Here is a 22,011-nt window from a genome sequence, read left to right on the forward strand (position 1 = left end):
TGGCTCTGGTGTGGTGTTCCCACGACCGGATGGTAGAATGGGTGGTGGCAGAGTATGGGAACTGGAAGAGCAGAGCACTAAGAACTGTGGCCTTGGGAGTCCAAGTATGGAGCACCTCCACAGGGCTGAGGCATCCTGGTACCTGGCCGAGAGGGAGAGCATCAGTCCCGGGCTGTACCTGGCCTTCGCTCAACAGTGACACCTTGTGGCAGTGAGAAGCAATGGCAGCAGCAGGTGCTCTGACAGTCCTAGTCCTCTCCCCACTGGGGTGTGGAAGCAGATGGCTTTCCCAAATTTGGACTAAGACCTCAGGTTCTCAAACTCTTCATGGTTAAAGCGGAGCCTCAAGAGAGAGATCCAGAGGACTCCTTGCTACTAAAGCTTGTGGTGACCGGCAGGACGAAACGGGAAAACGGAGAAGCTTTGGCAGTACTGGTTCTTTCCATCACGGACAGACAGCGGCATGGCCGGGGGACTGGTGCTCGGCAGGGGGGCTCATAGGGTTGCTGAGTCCCAGGAGAGGGCACCCAGCCCGGGGGAGTGCCAGGGGACGCGCTGAGACGGGGGTGGGGCAGGGCCAGGCCCAGGGCGTGTGGTGAGCGAGGGCCTGGCAGCGAGAGGCCAGAGACGGCCAGCTGGCCCGGACGGCGGGCCCACAGCTGGGGAAAGGGCTGGCCGGGGGCTGCGGTGGGAAGCGCAGGGCGAAGGCTGCAGGGCGCAGCGCGTTCACGAGGGAGCAACGCTTTTGGCTGTGCTGTTGTTCACCTCACAGTGGAGACCTAGAGACCCCGGGGCAAAAGTGGCTCACACAAGGTCACCCAGCTGGTTGGGGGCCATTCGGGGCTCGAGGAGGAGGCCAGCAGGGAGGCACCACTGACCTCAAGACGTCCAGAGTGGAGCTGCAGGAGGAGGTGGTCCACCTGGCCTGCTGCGAGGAGAAGCAGGGCTTCGGGCTGGGACGTGGAGAACTGTAGCCGGAGGTCTATGTCGGTCAGAACCGTGGCCACGGGCACCTCCAGGTGGTTCTCTCCGAAGAAGGAGGCTGTGTGACAGAGGGGGCTGGGGTCAAAATGCGGACTCATGCCTGGAAGAGGAGAGGGGCTGCAGAGGATGAGTAGCCTGCGGGATGGAGTACATGCTGGTGCAGCTTTGTGGTTCTGGGTGGCCCATCACCGGCTTGGTCCTGGCACCAGAAGGCAGAGCCTCACCTTGTGTCCAGCCCAGACCTTGGCTCCAAAGCAGGCCAGACCCATTCCAAGCAACTCATATTTCTTCCTCAGAGGTTCCTGGGGCCAGGGGCCTTGGCCAGCTCTAACTCTCCTCCCCTGAGCCCTAGAGGATTCTCCATCCTGGGTCTAGTCCCTCTCGGGCCTAAAGGAAAACCATCCTTGACTGGGTCACCCGGCCTGATGGTCATAGCCCCCGAAATGGAGTTCCAGGAGAACCATCCCTACCCCACACTGATCCCTGCTCAGATTCCTTCTCCTAAATGCCCTATGCTTTGGTTCTTGGGCAGTGCTTTCCATACCATGCCCTCCCACTGTGGTGCTCAGACAGGCAGCCCACTCATGCCGGCTTCTCTCTTGGGCCGTGCTCCCAGATGTCTTTGGGGGTGGGGGTGGCAGCTTGTCGACTGAGTCTATCAGGGAGCAAAGGCTCTGAGGCCAGATGGAGACCACGTGCAGTGCTGGACCCCAAATGGGCTAAAACTTCCTGCATCACCCCATATTGCTTCCTGCTGCGGAGCTATTGATAGTCCCTGGTGAGTGGTCAGATCCGGCCCCATTGTTTCCACCATGGCTGGGGAGCCGTTGATGACTACAGCTGACTTTTCTGAGCCTGGGTCTGTGGCTAAAGACAGGGCTTGGGAAGGCTGAAGGTTTGCTGAGCAGGCCAGAGGGCCTAAGTCCAGATGGCCTGAGCAGGCCATATCTGGGGTTTCCCAAGGCTGGTGGTCACTGTGCAGGGCCCTTTTGGTCCCACACTGGGATACCTCCTCTTTTTAAGTTGCCACCTTCTCCAGACTGTTTCCCAAAATTAGCCTCCCTTGACCTCCAACCAGCTGCAACAATTTCTGGTTTATTCTTTCTGTAGAGATTAAGGCCAAGGATAACTTTGACTCTGTCCCCCAGAGGTCCAGGGCTAGGGAAGCCAGGGCGGGGGTCGGGGGGGGGGCAGGAATGGTTTAAAAAGGCGATTCATCTCTCTGGGGCTTCTGATGGCCTTGATAGGGATGATGTGGCACCAGCCACATACATGCTGGTCCCTGACCTGAGGAGGTGGCATCAGCCACTGGAAGAGTCCGCAGGGATGTCCAAGAAAGATAACGCTATTCCTCTTGGGCGGAGCTGAAATCCCTCCAGGGACCCCCTCTTGCCAGCACTTGTTGGCAACGCCAGAACCTCGTCTGAGGGGCTGAAGGGGTCAGCTGAGGGCTACAAAACCACCTGCGTGGCTATGGCCCAGCAGAGCCAGCACACCCTGGTGCTGGTGAGGGGCAGACCCTCCCTGGGAGAACTGACAGGGGGCGGGCACCTCATCCGCAAGGATGGCGATTCTTTTTTTTTTTTTTTTTTAACATTTTATTTATTTATTTGAGAGAGAGAGAGAGAAAATGAGTGGGGAAGAGGGGCAGAGGGAGAGGGAGAAGCAGACTCCCCACTGAGCAAGGAGCCCCATGTGGGGCTAGACCCCAGGACCCCAAGATCACGACCTGAACTGAAGGCAGGCACCCAAAGACTGAGCCACCCAGGCACTTCAAGCGCATTGATTCTTAAGAACAAAAGGCAGCACACAGAACTGAGGGCAGCCCCTGCACAGAAGGTGGGGCCCCCGCAGGTTGGAGCTCACAGCAGTTGTTAAGAGCTGACTTGTTAAGTTTGCAGGAATTCTGCCAGCCAGGTGATGTTACACCACGTAAGAGGCAAAGGCTACAGATCTGCGCTCCCTCTCCTCCAGAAAGCCTGTTGCTCAACCTTTACCTGTTTAGCATGCATGGGGAGGAGGGGAGTAAGCTCACACCCATTCACACTCCCTTTTGTCAAAGGTGGATGTGGGGACGGTCTGCAGCAGGAAGGGAAGGAGATGGTTGGCTCTGCCCACCGAACCACCTGCCTTTAGCCCCCTCCCACAAGAGGAGAGGGCAGCCCGTTTAGCCTCGTTCTCCAGGCCAGAGTGGGAGGGCGGCAGGAAGTAGAGGTACTTTCCAGAGAGCTGGGGTCTGAATGAGCCTATTGAGGGGCTGGGCCCTGCTGCTTCCTGTGGGGCTGGGCAGGGAAGCGCTCACACAAGCTGCCTTGTGTGGCTGGAAGTGTGCGGGCTGGGCAGCCCCCTCGTCCCAACAGAGGCCTCGGAGGACTTGCTGGCCAGCGTTTTGGAAACTCTGACAGCGCCGGTCCCCCCACCTCCTGGTCTCCTTCCGCTGCCCCTTACCGGCTCTGATGGGCGGCAGTTGCAAGGTCCCAGCATCCCTGTCCTGGGAGACAGTAGGAGAGGCTGCAAATGGGGAGGCAGTGCAGGATAAAGAAGTGAGTTAGGAGTCAGTTCCAGAAGGTTTCCTGGAGGGGGTGAGGGTGGTATAGAGGAGAGAGGGAGGGAACTGGGTAGTTTCAAAGGGCAGCAAGGCGCTGGGAAAGTTGGAGACAGAGGAGGAGAGGGAAAAGTAGCAGGAACCAAGCCAGCCTCAGTGGCCTGACTGGGGTCCCAGGGCAGTGGGGGAAGGAGAGAAGGCATCATCATGGCTTGGAGACTTGCCCTTGACTCTCCTGGGTCAAGAAGACCCATGATTCATCCAAACACCAGCTCAGGCCTGTAGCAGCTATGTGGGCTGCCCTTTGGGTGGGGAGAAGGGGCCCCAACCGGCCTCCTGGTCAGCATTTTGTAAAATGGGCGCTCCTTCCCAGTCTCTCCCCCTCCTGTCTGTGGGGATTCGTCCCAAAGGTCCCTTTCTGGTGCTGGAGTCTGCTCTCAGACAGGGATATGTAGAGGGTTAATGGTGCGGGCTGTCTGGGTGGTGCCAAGCGTTCAGTGTTGGGGGGAGCCGGTGCCACAAGAGGTCTGGGGTGAGTGGGAGGGCTGAAAGAATGCCGAATGTCTGGGTTTCTCTACCTGCAAGACAGTTCGTGGGTGGGTGTCCAGGACTACGTAGATGTCTATTTGCGTGTGTGTTCAAGTGTGTGGGTGGCTGCTCGGGGGTGTGTTTTGGGTTTGCGCAAGGCTGTGTGTTCGTGCATGTGTGCGCGTGTGGGCTGGAAGCCGCTGGGACAGAGCCGTGATTGTGCCCGGGCCTGTCCTGCCCCTCGGTGCTGCCCGCCGTGACTTGGCTGGGCCAGGCTCCATGAAAGGGGCCATGTGTTCCTGGAGGGCACCCACCCCTCCTGCCCGGCGCCCATCCATCCCAGAGGTTTGCCGAAGGTGGAGCATCCCTCAGCTTCCCGCCCTTCCTGACCACGGACTGGGTGTTCTGTCTGGACCAAGGCAGAGTGGCTCCATCCCTCTTCCTGAGACAGGGCTTGGGGGCACAGAAATAGCCTATGTCCTTTCCCACCAAGCCTCTTCTCAGACGGGGAGATGAAGCTTAGGTGAGTGTCCCTAGCAAGCCACCATCTGGCCGGCCACAGGTTGTGCTGACATCTCCTGTCTCCCTGGGGCACTCCTAGTGTATGTATGAATGGGGACCTGAAGCCTGCCCCTGGGGGGGCCCAAGCATGAGGCTTACTTGCCCCATGATGCTCTACTCTTATCTGTCAGTGGCTTGGGACAAGGGGTCTCTTTGTGGGGAGCATCTCTGCTCCATCCCATCAGGCCCCCACCATGCTCTCCCAGGCTGACCAGGGGCAGGGTCTCAAGCATGGGTCCCTTTTCTAGTCACCAGGGGTGGGGGTTGCTGCAGACCCTGATCCTTCTGAGTCCTCACAATGCCTAGGGCTAGCCACACTGTCTGTCTCCAAGTCTCTGTCCCTTATCTCCTCTGTCTCTGTCTTGGCCACTCGGCCACCTTGCTGCCTTATCTCTGCCTCTCCCTGTCTTTCTTTGCCTTTGGCTCCCCCCTTCCCCCTGCCCTATCCTGGCTATCACTGGGAGCACCACCCTTGCCCCAGATCAGTCTAGAGAGCTAGGCCTGGGGCCTCTTGCCTTCCCAGCCCTGGGCACCCCCATCCTTGGGTGATGGGTTCCACGATATCAAAGTTCTCTACAGCTTTAGCATTCAGTAGGGTTTCCAGACAAACTGAGGCTCCAGAGGAAAAACAATTTGACAGAGAAGCAGAAAGCCTGCAGGTCTTGGCCCAGCCACCCGACTGAGTCCCGCCCATGCAGGCACCCCTAGCCCACCCTACTCCCAGGCAATCAATCCCTGTGTGTCCCTCTCCCGCCACATTCCTGGTTGCCTGGGGGCAGCCAGGCGGCCGCACAGTCAGCATGCGTCACAGGCAGCAGGATTCCTGGGTGTCTGCTGCCGCCTGACTTTATAAGGGAGGAAGTTTGGGAGTCAGAGCTGCTGGGCAGGATGGCCCGGGGGCGCGCCCAGGTCCCAGGGGAAAAGGGGGGCAGTGGGAGACTTGGACATGCGTATGCTGGGGAGGTGTACCCAGTGGTACTGAGATGGAGCAGGAGGTGAGAGAAGGGGGATCCATATTCATTCGTTCATTCACTCACTCACTCACTCACTCACTCACTCACTCACTCATTCACAAGCACAGTATCATGGTCATGGAAAAGAAGAACCCACCTGGGGGAGAGAGAAAGCCTGAGAAAGATGTTAAAACCGAGAATGAGAAATGAAGACCTCCCTCCTCCACAAAAACTGCACTCGGGCCCAGACAGAAGCCTGATGAAGGAGATGAAGGAGGAGAAACCAAGAGAGACCCGGAGAGAGATCCTGTTCCAGATCCACATCCTAGGCAGGCAGTGGTGAGGCTGGGAGAGCCCTTCTGCGAAGTCTGAGGGGGGCCGTGGGGGAGTGCTCTAGGATGACCAAGCAGGGATGAAGGGCTCTCTGTCTCCCTTATGGATACGTATGTGGGTATGTATGTGGGTGGCCCTGCATGAGGGCAGGCATGGGCCAGGTGCCCTGCCCCTGCGGCTGGGCCTTCCCCGAGGTCACCCCAGCCCTCCAGAACTCAGGCCAGATCCTCTCCCCTTGGGCCCCCAAGGGATGTGCTTTTTCTTTACCAACTTTCTGCCCCCAAGCCAGGGAACTTCTGAGGAGGCGGGGAGGGGTGGAAACTTCTTTAGAACCAGAGGGACATACCCCAGGGCCAATGGGGCGGAAGCTTCCCCACAGTGCCCACTCCCTCTTCCAAGCTGGGAAAGCAGTGCCAGGAGCTGGTGTGGGAACTCAGTCACACAAAGCCCCGAAGACCCGTGCACAGCCACCTTGGGTGGTACGTAGCCATGAGTGTGACTGAGTGCAGGTCCGTGGCACGTGTGACAGCGCTCTGAGGTGAATGCAGGGCAGGTGACGATGTGGTGTGGGGGGTCCAGTCTGGCTCTAGATACTGGACATGACCTGCCCTGGCCATGCCTGACGCTGTGCCTACCTCCCAAGGCTCATCCCTGTCCACTGAGCTGTCACCTTCCCCCTAGCCTGTTACCTCTGAAGGTAACAGGGGGAAGGTTACAGGGATAGACTTTAGGTCAGACCAAAGGGACAACATACCCTGCTCATGGTGGTGACAACAGGATCCCAAGAGCCAAGCCTAGATGCTTACCACCTGCTGGGGCTTAGCTGCCTGGGAGATGCTCACACACCTGCACACCCTGACTCTCCTACCTCCCTGACCTCAGTCTGAGAGTCTGTAACCCAGGGCCATCCCAGAGACCCACTGACGACCTGCTCCTCTCTTGCCCCACAAGCCACAGCCACAGGAACAATAGTTTAGTTCAAAGTCACACAGAACTTAAAAAGGGAGCCGTTCCTCTTGGCAGACAGTAGCTTCCCAGTGAAGTGTGGGATGTCAGGCTCTGTGCTCATGGGCAGCCAGTCTCCCTGTCTCAGCCCTAGGGAGACCTCAGCTGGGGTTGAGGTGGGCCCGTCTCTCTTCACTCCAGCAACTCTTGAGCCTTAAGACTCACTCTCAGGGCCCTGAGAGGGTTTGGTTGCCTTTCTGGTTCTTGTGAGACCAAGGAGGCCAGGATGGTACAAGTTTCCTCAGCTACTGGCTGAATCCTGACCCTTGTTACTGGCCTCAGCTACCGTCCTCTAACCCAGAGCTTGGAGGCCACCCAAGCCGAGGGGCATATATTGGGGGAACATTTCCAATTTAGGGCCCTCCTCTAAAAGGTGATTACCTAAAAGCATTGGTACCCTGGGCTCTCAGCCATGTGTGCCGACCTTGGGGCCATGTGTGCCGACCTTGGGGCCATGTGTGGTACAGAGGAAGCAGGAGGGAAAATGAGAGGTTTACTCCAGAAGCAGCTCAGAGTCCACCCAGGCTGGAGGGCTGGGGCGGGGAGGAAGCAGGGCCTCAACGGAGTCTTTGTGGCGGGCCTGCTCCTCCCCCGCCCGAGGCGCAGAGGGGTGGGGCTGCTGTGGTGCGGAGCAATCCTGAGAGGCTTTTCCTTGCCTTATAATTTTCCTCCTTGTGCAGGGAGATGGGTGGACTTCCAGGCCCTTCTCCACATCCCCTCTACCTGGCTTTCCTGGCCCTGGGTGGGGTGGTGGGGGGACCCTTGTCTTAGCGGGCCCAGGCTGAGGTAGGGGATCTGGCAGAGAAGAAACAGAGCGAGAGACCCTTCTCGCTTGGTGCTGGGCCTGCTCAGCAGCCCCTTCCCCCAACAGGGGTCTCTGGGAGGTAACTCCCATGGTACGGGTGAGGCGATGGGGCTCAAAGAGGACACTGCCTGTGCTGAGGCCTCAAGAGGAGCAGCAGGGCTGGATCGGAGCCCCTGGGCTGAGCTCTGAGCTGGTGTTGTGGTTTCTGGGAGGGACGTGTGCACACAGAAGCAGTGGGGGATTGTTGCGTGCGTGTGTGTGTGTGTGTGTGTGTGTGTGAGTGTGTGAGTGAGACTCGGAAGTGGGGCATCTGTCACTGGCTCCAGCAAGAGGAGGGTGTGAGAGCTGTGCTGGGAGACACACTTTTTCCCTTCCTGTCCTCAGGGGCTCCCTGAGGGGCGGGGGGAGGGGAGTGAGGAAGGGAGGGGAGAGCATCTGCTTTCTGCGGCTGGTTTGGCCGCTGACCTCTCCTGGTGTGGCTGGACAGGTCTGGTCCTGGGGCTGGCTCGATCTCGGAGGGACTTTCTTCGGGGCTGGCTAAGGATGGCACGTTCCTACAGCCAGCGATAAATGCTGGTCATGCCCACTGGGGTCTTGGAGATCAGGGAAGAGGGCGGAGGGCAAGGGGCCTGGGTGAGAAGCTTGCCCCGGGGATGGGGACCCTGTGGGGCCACCCCCTCTCTGGGGCTGAATCCAGAGCCAGGAAGCCTGTTGCTCATCTCTGAACTTCCCTTCAGCTCTAGGATGAGAAACCGCTAAGGGCAGGGCCCTTGGGGAGGTGTCTTGGGGCTTCCCCAGCCTGGCAGACTGGGCTTGGAGACAGTGAGTGTGTGAGCTGGGATGGGGGGTTGGTGGAAGCCATGACTGTTGATCTGGACACAGGCCTGGACAGTTTGGCCCAGCTTGCGCTCAGGAGTTTGTGTGCCTTGCGGAAGCCACCGTTACCTCTGCCTTAGTTCCTCCATCTGAAATACAGGGAAGAGAGGCAGGATAACCTCACAGACGGCAGGCCCCTGTCCAGATGGCCGGGGGAAGCAGCCCACCCTCCCGCCCCCCAACCACATGCTGCTGTGCTCTCTTTGGCTTCAGTTTTCCCGTCGTGCACAGGGGACCTGACTGGGGGGACTAACGCAAACCCGGCTTGCCCAGCCCAGCTCCTCAGGAAGTGGCTGGTGGAGGGCTGTGGTCACTACAGGGGCTACGGTGGAGCCAGACCGGGGGCTCCTGAGGACAGGACGGAGGGCCCATATCCCCTGCGCAGGGCATCTGCCATCCAGGAGGCCCGTACACGTGTGCTGATGTCGGAAACATCAGCATGTAAGGGAATACAGGGATCCAGTGCATGTGGCCCTTGGCCCCTGTGAGGAGTTTTCTATCAGCCGACCATAGACAGGCCGAGAAGCAAGCTTCCAGCGTGGGTGGGATGCCTGCAGGAGCCATGGCCTGGCAGGGGGGACCAGGAAACCCCAGAGTCCTTGCTAGTAGCCTCTGTGCTACCCAGGTCCCCCAGAGATCCCTAGCCTGAGACCTCTCCCCGTGGGCAGGCCCCTATTCCTCTGGGAATAGGTTCCTGCCTACCACTCCCCACCTTCCAGGCCTGCGGCTGCCCCAGACACCCAGCACCACCGAGCTGTGCCCACCGCTGTGCTCTCTCCAGGCCAACTCGTCTCACCTGGGCTCAGGCACTGGCTCTTTACCATGGCACCCACATCTCTGTCTCCAGCCCCAACACTCCGGGGCTCTGGGCCCACCTGCCAATGCCTCCTGAGACATCTGCACCAGAAACACCCAGAGGGACCTCCAGACCCCAGCCCACCCATCTCAAGTCAGACTTGTGTCATCTCTCCCCAAACCTGCTTGCCTTCCAGAGAAGGCCTCCCCATCCACCCATGGCTGGGTAGAAGTCTGAAAGTCATTTTGGACATTCTCCCTCCTCCCTCCCCATGTTCCAGCCATCCTGCCCCTAAATTCTCTTTCAAATTCATCTCCCCCTCTTGCTCCTCTGTGCCATCCCACAAGGCAGATGGTCACCCTCCCCTGCTTGGCTTAATTGAATTTCCTGCCTTGTTTTGCTAATAGCAACCACTGTTAACCCAAACTGGAACTCGCTCTGTCATCCTCCCTTGTCTGAAAGGCTTCAGTGGCTCCCCATTGCCCCTCTATCCAGCCCCAACCCTAGTGTGGCACTGAAGGTGCTGGGTCACCCCGTCACAGCCCTGCCAGGCTTTCCTGCTCACCTCCCGTGAACACCCCACAGGTCAGCCTCACTAGACCTTGGGCTGTTTTCCATCTGCACCTGACAGGCCCCCACTCCCAGCCTTTGCTCAGACCAGCTCTTCTTTCTTTCCCGCCTGCAGAATGCCCTCCTGCTCTTCCCCCACCCTTCTCCACGGCCCAAAGTTCCTTCTCTGCGTTTGGGCTGCCCAGACACTCAACTGTGGCTTGGGGGAGTTGAGCTACTGTCACCTCTCTGTTAACACTGCTGTCTCAGGAACGAGGCCGGCGCGGCTTGGTGAAGGGAGACCGGAGGCAGGGAGGGCGAGGGGGGCGGCTGTGTTCTTGAGCTGACCCAGCGGGCAGGGGCTGCATCTGGAAGCTGGCCCCCGCTCTCCCCCACCTAGTCTCACCTCCAGGCTTCTCTTCAGTCCTCCTCTCCCTTCAGGACTCCAGTGCCCAGGTGGGTGGGGGGAGGGGGGAGCTTGGCCATGGCTGAGGTGGGGTGGGACACTGCCCCAGCCAGGGAATGCTTTTCTGGGCCTATGGTGACTGAGTCTGGTGCTTGTTTTTAAAGAAAATAGCATCAGAGCCCCTATTTATAGCTGGCGGCCGTGGCCACAGACAGGAGATGGCTGGGGCTGAGGCTGTGCAGGCTCCTGCTCAGGCAGGGGCTGGGGGTGGGGCCATTCCCAGGCCCCCTGCCCCTCTGTCTCAGCCTCCAAGGAAGTGCCTGTGGGATCTTGACATCCCCTACGACAGGATGACAGGATGTAGCTTGTGCTTCAGGGCAGGGGAAGGAGGGGACTTGGGTGAGGGGATGGAAAATTTCTCTCAGGATTGGTCCCTGGGGCCCGGAGCCCCTTCTGGGAATGGGCGGCGGTGAGGGTGTGTTGTGTCTGTTGGGAAGGCCCGGGAAGGACCTGCGCGTGTGAAGTGCCGGATGGAGAGGCACCACAGGGACTGGGTGGAGGAAGAGGAACAGAACAGGGCCAGAGACACAGGGCCTCCAGAGACAGAGACAGCCATGGGGAAGAGATGGAGGGATGGGGGAAGAGAGACCGGAGCTTGGTTGACCCTGTGAGGAGAGGGGATAGAGAAGCCGGAGAGACCTGAGGTGGAGGCCTCTGTGCCATAGCAAGTCTTCATGGAGCTCTGGGCAGAGGGGTCGGAGTCTGAGTTGGAGCCAGTGAGGAGGGGCAGGAATCAGGTATCTCTGTGGCCTGGCCCACTCCCATCCTGGCAGGGCCCAGGGCCTGGAGACCCTCCGTCCCAGGGTGGGAGGCCCAGACCTCTTTGGAGGCAAAGAAATGCTGTGGGGGCAGCACCGACACAGATGGGCTTTGTCACCAAGATCCCTGAAAAACTTTCCCGGGCAGAGGAGGCAAGGGGGTGCCAGGGCCGCTGGGGACAGGTGTGGGCTCTGGCTTGCCAGGGAGGGGCGGGTGCCCCGGCCGGGAGGTGTTGCAGGTGGAGGCTGTGGCCTGGGCTCATGCCTGCTGCCAGCCTCTAGCCAGGCCCCTCTTGGTTGAGCCGTTGGAGGCTGTGGCTGGCTGTAGCCTGGGGCATGTGTCATGAAGCCCTAGCCACAGCCTGTGACTCAGACAGTTAAAAAAAGGAGCAGCTTGGAGTGGTGACTCAACTGGCTCTGGAGGGGCTGGGTGGGTCCGGCTTGTACAAGATGGGGTGGTCTGGGTTTATTTTTGGTAGGGTGGGGCTAGAGCAAGGGGGTGGAAGATGGGAACCGGGGGTGGAGCGGAGCCGCTACTCTCATCCGGGGAGAGCCCCGGGGCTTCGTGCCAACTTGGGAAAGTGGTGTCTAGGTGCCAGGGAGCTCAGGCAGGCTGGGCTACCTCTTTGCCCCCATCCAGGCCCAGGCCGCTTTGCTGTTTGGCCCCAGACAGGCAGCTGGCTCTCTCTGGACAGAGGCAGAGCCCCCTGTCCTATTCTCAAGGGGCTTGAGCTCACAATTTTACAGCTGACCTCGGGGACTGAATATCCTACCCAGAGGCCCAGAGAGGGAGAGTCTGCCTGAGGCCACACAGCAGGGCCAGGTATCCCAAGGGCTGTAGTTGCACAGCTGGCTGCGGTCCCTACAACATTTCTCCTGCCTCAGGGCTGTCAACAGTTGGAGGGACAGGCTCTCATCTGAGTATCTGGCCCTGGAAGAGCTCAGCTGGGCCTCAGATGGGCGCCAGATGCCAAGAGATGGAGCCTCAGCCGGGGGCAGGCGCCTGGATGCTGTTAGCACGCATCTGGGGAGCTGGTTGAGTTCTGCCCAGTGGTCTGCTGAGAAGCGTTACTTCTATGGGGGTGAAGGCAGAAGATGGGGGCCCAGACTCTGCCCAGCCTCTTACCCAGAGAGCTCCTCCAGCAGGCACGGCCCCTGCTGCTCGTCCCGCTCTGCAGCCCGTTCCCAAGACTCACTTGCCCTCACCTCCCCCAGCTCTGATCTCTTACACACACGGACTCGGGCATCACCAACATCCCTGATGGATCCAAGCAGCTCAGGACAGAGAGGGTGCTTTACTCCCTCCGTCTGGATTCTGCTCATCGTGATGCAGGTCCTCCTGCTTAAGGAGTCACCACTCCTTAACAGCCTCATGGGATCCCTGGTGGGCATTTCGCATCATAGGCCCTGCCTCCTACCCCCACCTCCAAAGGGGTCCCAAGTGTGGGCAGTGGGCAAGGCAAAGATGGGTGTCTAGGCCTTCCATCCTACAGAAGTTCCTGGTACCTGTTCATTCATTCTCTTCGTCCCCGCCCATCTGCTCTCTAGACAGGGTCTGAGTTTCATTTGGTGATTCTTTCAACACATACTGATTGTGTTGTACCCAGGACCAATGATCTCCGTCCAAGGGGCCATTAAACTTTGGGGTGGGGCTGGGGAGGGCTGTCCTGCTTCTCCTCGTGGTGGGAGAGGTGTGTGGACCTCAGCCCATCGAGTCAGTCAGATGCAGGACCCCCTCCCCCTTTCTGAAGTGTCCTGGGCTGCAGCTGGCTGCTCGCTCCCTTGGGGACCCACTTCCCCTTTTCCGTGTCTCTGAGTCTCATGCAGACCCGCTCACAGAACCCCCTCATCCACTCCCCCACCTTGGAACTTTGCTCAAATATTCCTGTTATTGCTGGGTCTGCCCCCAGTCCAGAAAACAATGGGAACAACAGAAAGACAGCAAGCTCAGGAGCAGGCACTTGTTGAGTGTTTACTCTGGCAAAGGGCTGTGATCCTTGACAGCACGGGAGGTAGGAATCGTGTATCCCCATTTTAGAGAGAAGACTGAGGCTCAGAAAGGTCCCACATCAAGGGGTAGGGCTGGAATGAAATCCTTAGTTCTCTAATGCCATGTTCCTTACCACCGCGTGCCTGACCTCCCGCCTCCCCCAGCTCTGCAGAAGTTCCTGGAGCTGAGGACTCAGAAGAGGGAGAGGTGGGGCCTGAGTCAGGACTGAGGGGCGGGAGGGGGCTCGCTCTTAGCTGCTCCAAGGCACCCAAAAAGGGTGATTTGTTCCTTCCCTGACCATGGTGGGAAGTGTGTGTGTGTATGTGTGTGTGTGTGTGTGTGTGTGTGTATGTGTGTGTGTTTCTGGGCCTGAGGCCTGCCTGGCCAGCCTCCAGCTGCAGGAGAGGGGGGATGGCCCCAGCTGCTGTGCGCAGGGAAGAGGCAGGGAGGGGCTGGAGTCGTGAGAACCAGCATCCTGGGCCCACTGATATTTATAGCTGGCCCCTCCTGAAATGTGGGCGGGGGAGGGCTGCTCTTAGGTGGGAAAGGAAGTTGGTCTCCTCTCTCCAGCCCCCTCCATCTCCCCAGAGAGGAGGCTGGCCCCAGCCAGAGGCCCTGCTTCGGCTGTGGAGCTGGGAGCTGTGAATCCTGAGTCGGGGGTTTCTCCCAGGACCGCTGGTGAGGGGCTGGACACTCCCTGCTAGGCTCTGAGCCAGGCTGCTGAGCAACACTGTATGTGTGTGTACACGTACCTCCTGGGCATCATACAGATGGAGGTCGTGGAGCGGGGGGCAAAAAGGCCTGTAGCCCCACAGAGAAGGAGGGCAGGCCCCAAGAAGGGGGAAGACAGGCTGTGGGCCTCAGCAATCAAGGGTTGGGAAAGACCCACAGGAGTGGTGGAGCTGGAGCTGGGCCTTGAACGATGAGAAGAGAAGACCAGCTGCAGGGAACAGCTTGAAGAAAGGTGGAAGGGCCCCAGGGATCATGGATTATCATCTGATGGCCGAGCTCATCAGCCACCCAGTGGGACACGGGATCACCTTGAATGTAGAGGCTGATAGATCGGGGGGAGAGAGGGCCCAGCACAGTCACGGTGTCTTTGGGCCTGCAGGCGGGTGGCCCCCATGCGGCTCCTGCCTACCTGGATGCTCGGGAATGTCCTGTTCGGTTCCAAGAGTGGCAGGAGTGGGATTCTGGGGCAGGAGGGGCTAGGTCCCCAGGCTTGGCTGGGAGGAAGCTGGGATTGTGTGCTGTTCCCTGCCTTCAGGCCCCCGGACCTTGCTCCACCTGGGAAAGGATACGTTCCAGGGGCTCTCGGTATCAGTCTTGATTTGGATTCTTTGAAAGCCAAGAAGTTCTTCCCTGTATCTGACCTGAGTCTTCCCTGCTCTATGTTTCAACTCAAAGCAATTGCTTGGTTTTCACATCTTTTTTCTTTTTTTTCCAAGTCGCAAAACACGTTGCCCAAACCACATCTTACACAAGACCCAAATCTATAAGCCTGCTTGTGGAGCTGCTATGTGTGGCTGAGGGTGGGGCTGGCCTCCTGCACTGCCAGGCTCAGCCCCCTCTGCATGTAAAGCCCTGGGGCATTCTGGGCACAGTCTGAAAAACGCTGGTGGACTCAGCGATCAATATGCCCCTCTGTGGGCTCAGCCCTGTGTGGAGCAAGACGGTGGAGACCCCCGAGGAAAGCAGACGGGAGGTCTGCCTGCAGGGAGCTGCTGGTCCGGTGGGCAAGGCCACCACGCGAGGCAGGATACAAGGACAAAGAGCAGGGAGGCTTCGCCCCCACCTGCTAAGGACTTGGTGTGGTTTCGCCCCCACCTGCTAAGGACTTGGTGTGTGACGCTGAGAAAGTAGCTACCCCTCTCTGGGCCCCAGTTTCCCTGTGAACCATGGGGAGACGGGTCTGGGGTGCAGAGCCTCTGCAGTAAGGTCTGGGACGGGAGGCAGCCTCGCTGACCCAGTGCGTGGCTAAAGCCGTGAGAGAGACCCACACCCACGACGTGGGTAGGTGCAAGCGGGGGCGGAGGCCTGGCTAAGGTGCCTCAGGGCCGGCACAGCTGGCTTGTCTGCAGGCCGGGAGTGGCTGGAGGGTGGGCAGGAGCTGAGCGGGAGGAAGGAAGGGTCAACAGATAGGCACTGTCTGGAGCTCGGGGAGCCGTGCCACCAGGCCAACTCGATGGCAGCCCTCAGTGCCGCTGCCCTACACCTAGGACGAACGTGGCTTCATTTGCTACCCCAGCTGTCGAAGGGGGTGGGGGACTTTCCTGCTGTGGCAAAGGAGGGAGGGTCGGAGAGGTGGGGCATGGGGACACAGGAACAGAGTTCTGGGGTCCTCGGGGAGCTGTCTTGCCCCTGAAGACCTGTCTCTCTCCCCTGCTGCGGGGGCCTGGGCCCACTGGTGGGTGATTGCCCACCTAGCCCCAGCCGGGCTGTTGTTGAGGGGAGAGACAACACTGGCCTGTGGGCCTGGAGAGGGACCCGAGATGTCTGGAGGTGAGGGCCCAATTAGAAGACAGCTCCACCCTCTCCCCGGTTTGGAATGATGCGCCCTTCTGAGAAGCGAGAGAGCTAGGCGCCTCTACCCCAGAGAGACTCCAAGTACGAAATTGTTCATACAAACTCAGTTTGTTCCAAAATCACTCATCTACATTCAGTAATAATGATAACATGGTACTTTTGAAACCCACCCGAAGCTTGCACCTGGAGAAAGAGTCTTAACTCTAGAAAGCTCTACAGAACTGGGCACATGCTGGGGCAGGGGGCATGTTGGGGGCCAGCGGGGAGCTGGGTGGGGTCCGGAGTTGGGGGAGAGGTTATGAAGGAGCAGAGGGACCAGGAGGGGAGCAGGCTCAAGTCTGAAGGCTGTTACTGAACAGGAGCCCCAGAACAGCCAGGTAGCCCCTGCCCCCATCCTGCCCTCACCTCCTTATCCTGGGCCCCACCCAGCCCAGGTCTGCGAGCGCGGCCGGCTGTGGACAGAGCTGTTCATACTCGTGTGCGCGCACCCACATCTGTGTGTGCCAGTGAGTGTGTACGTCAGGGCTATTTCCACCTCCCCCTCCCCTGCCTGCCCCCTCCTGGGCAGCACGCCCAGTTCCCAGAAGCAGCCTATACACTTCCACTGAGAGCTCCACGCACAGCCCGCTCCCCTCCTGCCATCACCGCCCGCCTGGCCCACCTGGCAGCCCCCTCCACAGCCCCCAGGTGGACAGCACTGAAAGACCCTCCTTGTCCTGCCCCGGAGGGCAGGCGGACCTTGGGTGGGGGCTGGCTCAGTTATACTTGGTACTTGAACAACTTTTCCAGAGCCTGGGTGGGCCCGGCCAAGGGCCTGGCCTCTGCCCTGCCCCAGAGGCCCCGGGGCGGTGCGCACGCGCACAAACACACACGGCTCCAGCACCATTGTTCCCCAGAGGATCCCTAGAGGCAGAAGAACCTACTCCGACTCAACTCCTTGCACTTGATGGCTCCATGGTCCTGTTCTCTAAGACACCCCGTCAGGTCAGAGTCCTCACCTGGGTAATGCAGGAGCCCTCCCTTCGGGGTACTCCTGCCCCACCCTCAGTCCTACTTCAACCACCCACCTTCAGCTGGTGCCAGGCCAGGTAAGAGGTATGGGAGCCACTGGCCCTGCAGGCTCTGTGCTCACTCTGACCTCTCAGTTTTACTCATGCTGTTCCCCTGACTGGAATGCCAAGTCCACATCAGCTCAAACCCAGTCTCCCCCACTGCTCGTCCCTCTGCCGAACACCTCCCACAGGGCTCAGAAGGAGCTAGACCCTGCACTGGCAGAGTGGCCCTAGCCTAAGCTCCCACACAGGCGGGGCGCTCCCTCAAAGCAGGGCTGGGGGCTCTTCCTGCGCTGCTGCGATTCTCTGTGGGACCTAGAGCACTTTGCTTCCTCCCTGGGGTCTCAGTTTCCCAGTCTGTACAACTAGAAGCTTGGCCCAGATGGTCTCCAAGGGTGCTTGACTCCCAGGCCTCATGACCTAGATGCCCCGGAATGTTGATGAATGCAGGGAAAGTGTCCCAGGGCACCTCACTCTGGTACCTGAGACCTCGAGGGCCTTTGGGGCTCAGGGTGTCCAGGAGGGATGGGAATGATGCCTTCCTCAGGTATGGGCTGACCCCATGCAGAGACCAGGAGAGGGTGCTGAGCCAGGCTTGGTGACAGAGATGGATTGTTGAAGGGGAACTCTGCCTGGGAGGAGGAGAAGATTCTAGCTCTCCATCCCCCTCCCATTTCCAAATTCTTCCTATAGGCAGAGATTGGCTTAACATTATAAAACCCCTCTGCTGCCATGCTACGCTCCTGCCTTAAAATGTTCGTTGGCTCCCCATTGCCAACAGGGCATAGGCTGTGGGCTGTATTCTGCCATTTAAGGATTCTGTGCCCCAGCCCAATGGCTCTTCCTGGCTGGTGCTCAAAATATGCCTTCTAACCAGGCTGCTGGTCTTCCTGTCTCAACATGCTCTTCTCACATCCACCTCAGTGCCTTTGCTCAGGCTGAGCTCCTGCCTAGAGTACTGACCCTCTTCCCATCCTCCAAAGCTTGGCTCCAGGATCACCTCTGGCCTGCCCCAGCTTGCCTGGCAATTTCTCTTCACCATACTCTTCATCTGGATCTTTGCAGACATGATAGGAATTGCTGTTTGAGTTTTAATTTACTTTTCTGCCTCCTGAATGAGTTCAAGTTCAGCCCATCCATTTCTGTGTACTCCTCATTGCCCAGCACAATGCTTGCACACTGCTGATGCTGAGAAGGTATTTGAGAATGGCTCTCAGTCAAAGCCCAAGGAGATGGGGGTGCTGGACACTCTTGGCTGGAGGCTTCAGGCTGGATAAGCAGCCCACTCCAGTCACCCCAGATGGCCCTTTCACACCTCTCCAGAGGCCCAGCCCATCACTCGGGCCCTGAGACTTTGAAGGAGGGGGTCCCTGGGAATAGGAGCAGGGAGCCTGGGGATCCAGCTCTGACTCACCCCAGTGGGGGGTCCTCCCCTGACTCATTTCCCTCTGGGTGCCTCGTGATGCTGTCCATTAGAGCTGGCTTCCCCACCTGATGGAGAGGAGGGTGTGGCCTGGGCCCCCGGAAGGGAGAATCAGGCTCTTCCTCTGCTCAGAGCTGCTCTTGGGAATCGTCCCGAAAGATGTAGGCTGAAGCACTGATTCATACATGGGTAGTAATGATTGATGGGCCCTGAGGCCATGGTTCTTATGGCATAACTAGACCATGCCTTGACTCAAGGAAGAATGCCGTCATGGCGGGATTTCTGGCATGTAACAGAGAGGAGATGCATCCTAGTGCCCCTCAGAAGGTGAACTGTCACTCAGTCTCTGCTGGGGTCAAGCAGCAAAGCCCGGGACAGGGAAGTGTGGCAGGGTTGCCCAGGGTTGTCTGAGGGACAGGCCCCTGCGGGGGTGTGGGATATCTGAAGGAGTGAGGAGCGGGTGGTCCCATCTGTCACTACCAGGCCTTCTGAGTTAGGAGAGTGGGGTGAGGGCATAGGAGCTAGAGAGGAAGGCGGGAGGAAGGTGGTGGTGAGGAGGCCGTACAAGTTTACCTGGGGGCAAGGAAGGGGGAGGCTAGAGGAGGCTGCAGGCTGTAGAGGCTGAGGTACATGTGCGGCCCCATACAGGGTGGGGCAGGGCGGCTCCCTCCCCATTTCTCGCCTTGCAGCGCGCACGCCCCATTCCTGGCCCCGGCGGCTGAGGCTGGGGTACTGGCTTCCTGCTGTCATGGAGTGTCCTTTGGGACCAGAGCAGTCACCAAAAGTCTGCTGGGCTCAGGGGGCCCAGACAGCATTGGGTGGCCCCACTGGTTTAGCAGACAGTCCTGCACAAAGCCACACCCTAGACAATCGGACTGGGGCCAACCTCAAATAGCCAGAGCCCACAGAAGCCCCAAGCTGGAGAGCTATCACTGGGGATCCTGCTTCGATCCCAGAGTGGAACTCCCAGAGAGCCCAGCCTGGAGCAGAAGTGCCGCCCCCTCGTCTCCCAGTCTGCGGGTGACTTCTGGGCCCTCCTGTCCCATTTTTCTACCCAAGGAGCCCCCCCACAGCTCCGGCCAGGCCGGTGGTCTCAGGCCCCTTACTCACCTGCGGATGAGAGTCTGGCCAACATAGCCAAGGTCAAAGCCAGGGCCAGGGCAGGGGCTGGAGGCACGGGCTGCTGGCCCGAGCACATCGCGGTGGGCTGTGCAGTGGGATTTTCGAGGAGCCAAGCAGAGTCCGGAGCCTGGACACCAGAGGAAAGGCGGGAGCTGAGAGAAGCCTGGAAGGCTGGCTCAACTGCCTCTGACTGGGGCTCTGGAGCCGCCTTACTTAGCTTTGGGGGCGGGGCAGGCGCCAGCCCGCTCCAGTTTCAGGACAGGCTCCCCCGTTGGCCCCCCTCACCCCCAACTTTCTTAAAGGGCCCGTGCTGGGCTGCTCCTCCCTATGCAGGGCTGAGGAGACCCTTACAGCTCCGTTAGATCCAGGCCCCGCCCTGCAGATTTGGGACAAAGTCCCACAGGAGCCTAGACCCCCAGAGCTTTGACCCAAGGGCTCCAGGAGACCTCCTCTGGGAGGAGACCTGAGCTGGGCTAGCCCCCTCACTTCTCTTTCTCCTGCCCTTGCAAGGATTGGTGTGTGTGTGTGTGTGTGTGTGTGTGTGTGTGCGCGCATGTGTATGTGTGTGTGTGTGTGTGTGTGTGTGTGTGTGTGTGCGCATAAGCTCCAGGCCTAGGAGGACAGACGCCTACCCAGATTGCTTTTGGGCTGCTTTCCTCTCAGGTCTCCTCGGGACTCCATTTGGACAGAGAGACACTGGCCTGAGGTTCTGCTCTGTGTCCCCTGGCATTGTGACCTTGGCCTTCTCTACCCTGCACAGCCTCCGTTTTCCAGTCTATAAAGGAGAGATGTTCTAGACTCTCCCACAAGGCAGTATCATTTGCCTCAAAATAACTCTACAAGGTGGGTGAGAACCACTCCCTCCCTCCCCCCACCCCATTTTATGGAAGAGAAAACTGGCTCAGAACCGGAAGTGGTTCTTACAAGGCCCTAGGTGGAGCGTAGGTCCCTGGCCCTTTGGGACAAGGACCCCAGGCCTCCTAAATCCTGAATCTGGGTGTTTCAACTTCCTAGGGCTGCCTCCTGGAAATCCGGCCCTGCACTAACTGCTACCTAACAGCTTCAGGCTGCAGTCCTGCTCCTCTTTTTTTTTTTTTTTAAAGATTTTATTTATTTATTCATGAGAGACAGAGGGGGGGGGGAGAGAGAGAGAGAGAGAAGCAGAGGGAGAAGCAGGCTCCCGCTGAGCAGGGAGCCCGATGCGGGACTCGATCCCAGGACCTCGGGATCATGACCTGAGCCGAAGGCGGACGCCTAACCGTCTGAGCCACCCAGGCTGCAGTCCTGCTCCTCTTGCCTGCTGAGGCAGCAACATCAGCCTCACCCCAAACAGGAGGGAGGGCACTACTACCACAGAACTTCCAGCTCATAGAGGCTCTGCCTGCTCTGTGCCTAGCCCCGGTATCGGCACTGCCTGGCCTCGGCTTCTCCACCCAGCAAATGGGTAGAAGATCACCCCACAGGGCTCTTCCCCTCCCTTCTTTCCTCAGAATCCCTCTTTCAGGGGCGCCTGGGTGGCTCAGTCGTTAAGCATCTGCCTTCGGCTCAGGTCATGGTCCCCGGGTCCTGGGATCGAGCTCCCTGCTCGGTGGGGAGTCTGCTTCTCCCTCTCCCAGCTCATGCTCTCTCTCTCAAATAAATAAATAAAATCTTAAAAAAATAAAAGAAACCCTCTTGCATACCTGCCTGTTTCGGCCCACCCCCAACCCCACCCCATCAGCACTCTCTTCCCAGACCCTCCTCACCTTAAAATTTTTTTTATAATTAATTACAGTGTAATATTAGTTTCAGGTGTACAATCTAGTGAGGCAACACTTCGATATACAGCTGGTGCTCATCACAGCACACACGCTCCTTAAAACCCAACACCTGTTTAACTCATTCCCCACCCACCTCCTCGCTGGTGACCTTCAGTTTGTTCTCTACAGTTAAGAGTCTGTTTCTTGGTTTGCCTTTCTCTCTTTCCCTTTGCTCATTTGTTTCTTAAATTTGTTTCTGTTCCTTAAATTCCACATACGAATGAAATCATATGGTATTTGTCTTTCTCTGACTGATTTCATTTAGCATAATACCCTCTAGCTCCATCCATGTTGTTCCTTTTCATGGCTGAGTATTATTCCACTGTATGTATATACCACATCTTCTTTATCCACTCATCAGTCAATGGGCATCCAGGCTGCCTCCATATCTTGCAGCTACAATGCAGCAGTAAACACTGTGTTCTGCTGGGCGGTGCATGTATCCTTTTGAATTTATGTTTCTGTTTTCTTCTTTCTGGCAGTGGAAAGACTGGATCTCAGAGATTCTGTGGTTCTGCACAGCTGAATACCTAGAAGTGGAAATACTGGATCATATGATACCTCTATTTTGAGGTTTTTGAGGAGACCACATTGTTTTCCAGAGCATTCAGGCCCTTTCCTTGACTAGCGACTATCCCACCATGTGTACAACACTTCATAGTTGGCCACAAAATTGAGCCCCATTTTGCAGATGAAGAAACTGAGGCTGAGAAAGATCGAGGGCCTTGAACAAGTCTACACAGCCGCGAAGAGGTGGAACGAGGTCTTTGCCCGCAAGCCTGGTGCTCTTACCACACAGCACAATGTGCTGGTGCCGTGTCTGTGTGCTGGTTGTGAGTGCTGATCTTGAACCCAGGCCCTGAGTTCGAATCCCAGCTCTCCTACTTGGCTGTCCAACTTTGAACAAGTTGCTTCACCTCTCCTGTGGCTCAGTTTTCTC

General features: G+C 58.4%; 1 protein-coding gene across 1 annotated transcript in view; it reads right to left on the reverse strand.

Annotated features, from left to right (window-relative positions):
• CSPG4 (chondroitin sulfate proteoglycan 4) overlaps positions 1–19,348 on the reverse strand; it is a 34,301-nt gene extending 14,953 nt beyond the window's left edge. The window contains exons 1-2 of the mRNA XM_028099940.2: positions 19,261–19,348; positions 879–1,042 (exon numbers count right to left, since the gene is read on the reverse strand). Of these exons, the coding sequence (XP_027955741.2) occupies positions 879–1,042; positions 19,261–19,348 (252 nt within the window). The remainder of the gene's footprint in view (positions 1–878; positions 1,043–19,260) is intronic.
• Between the last annotated feature and the right edge of the window lie 2,663 nt (positions 19,349–22,011).

The sequence above is a fragment of the Eumetopias jubatus genome, unplaced genomic scaffold, assembly GCF_037043125.1.
Source record: "Eumetopias jubatus isolate StellerSeaLion01/CBP00866 unplaced genomic scaffold, mEumJub1_p1.0 scaffold_7, whole genome shotgun sequence".
Classification (NCBI taxonomy): domain Eukaryota; kingdom Metazoa; phylum Chordata; class Mammalia; order Carnivora; family Otariidae; genus Eumetopias; species Eumetopias jubatus.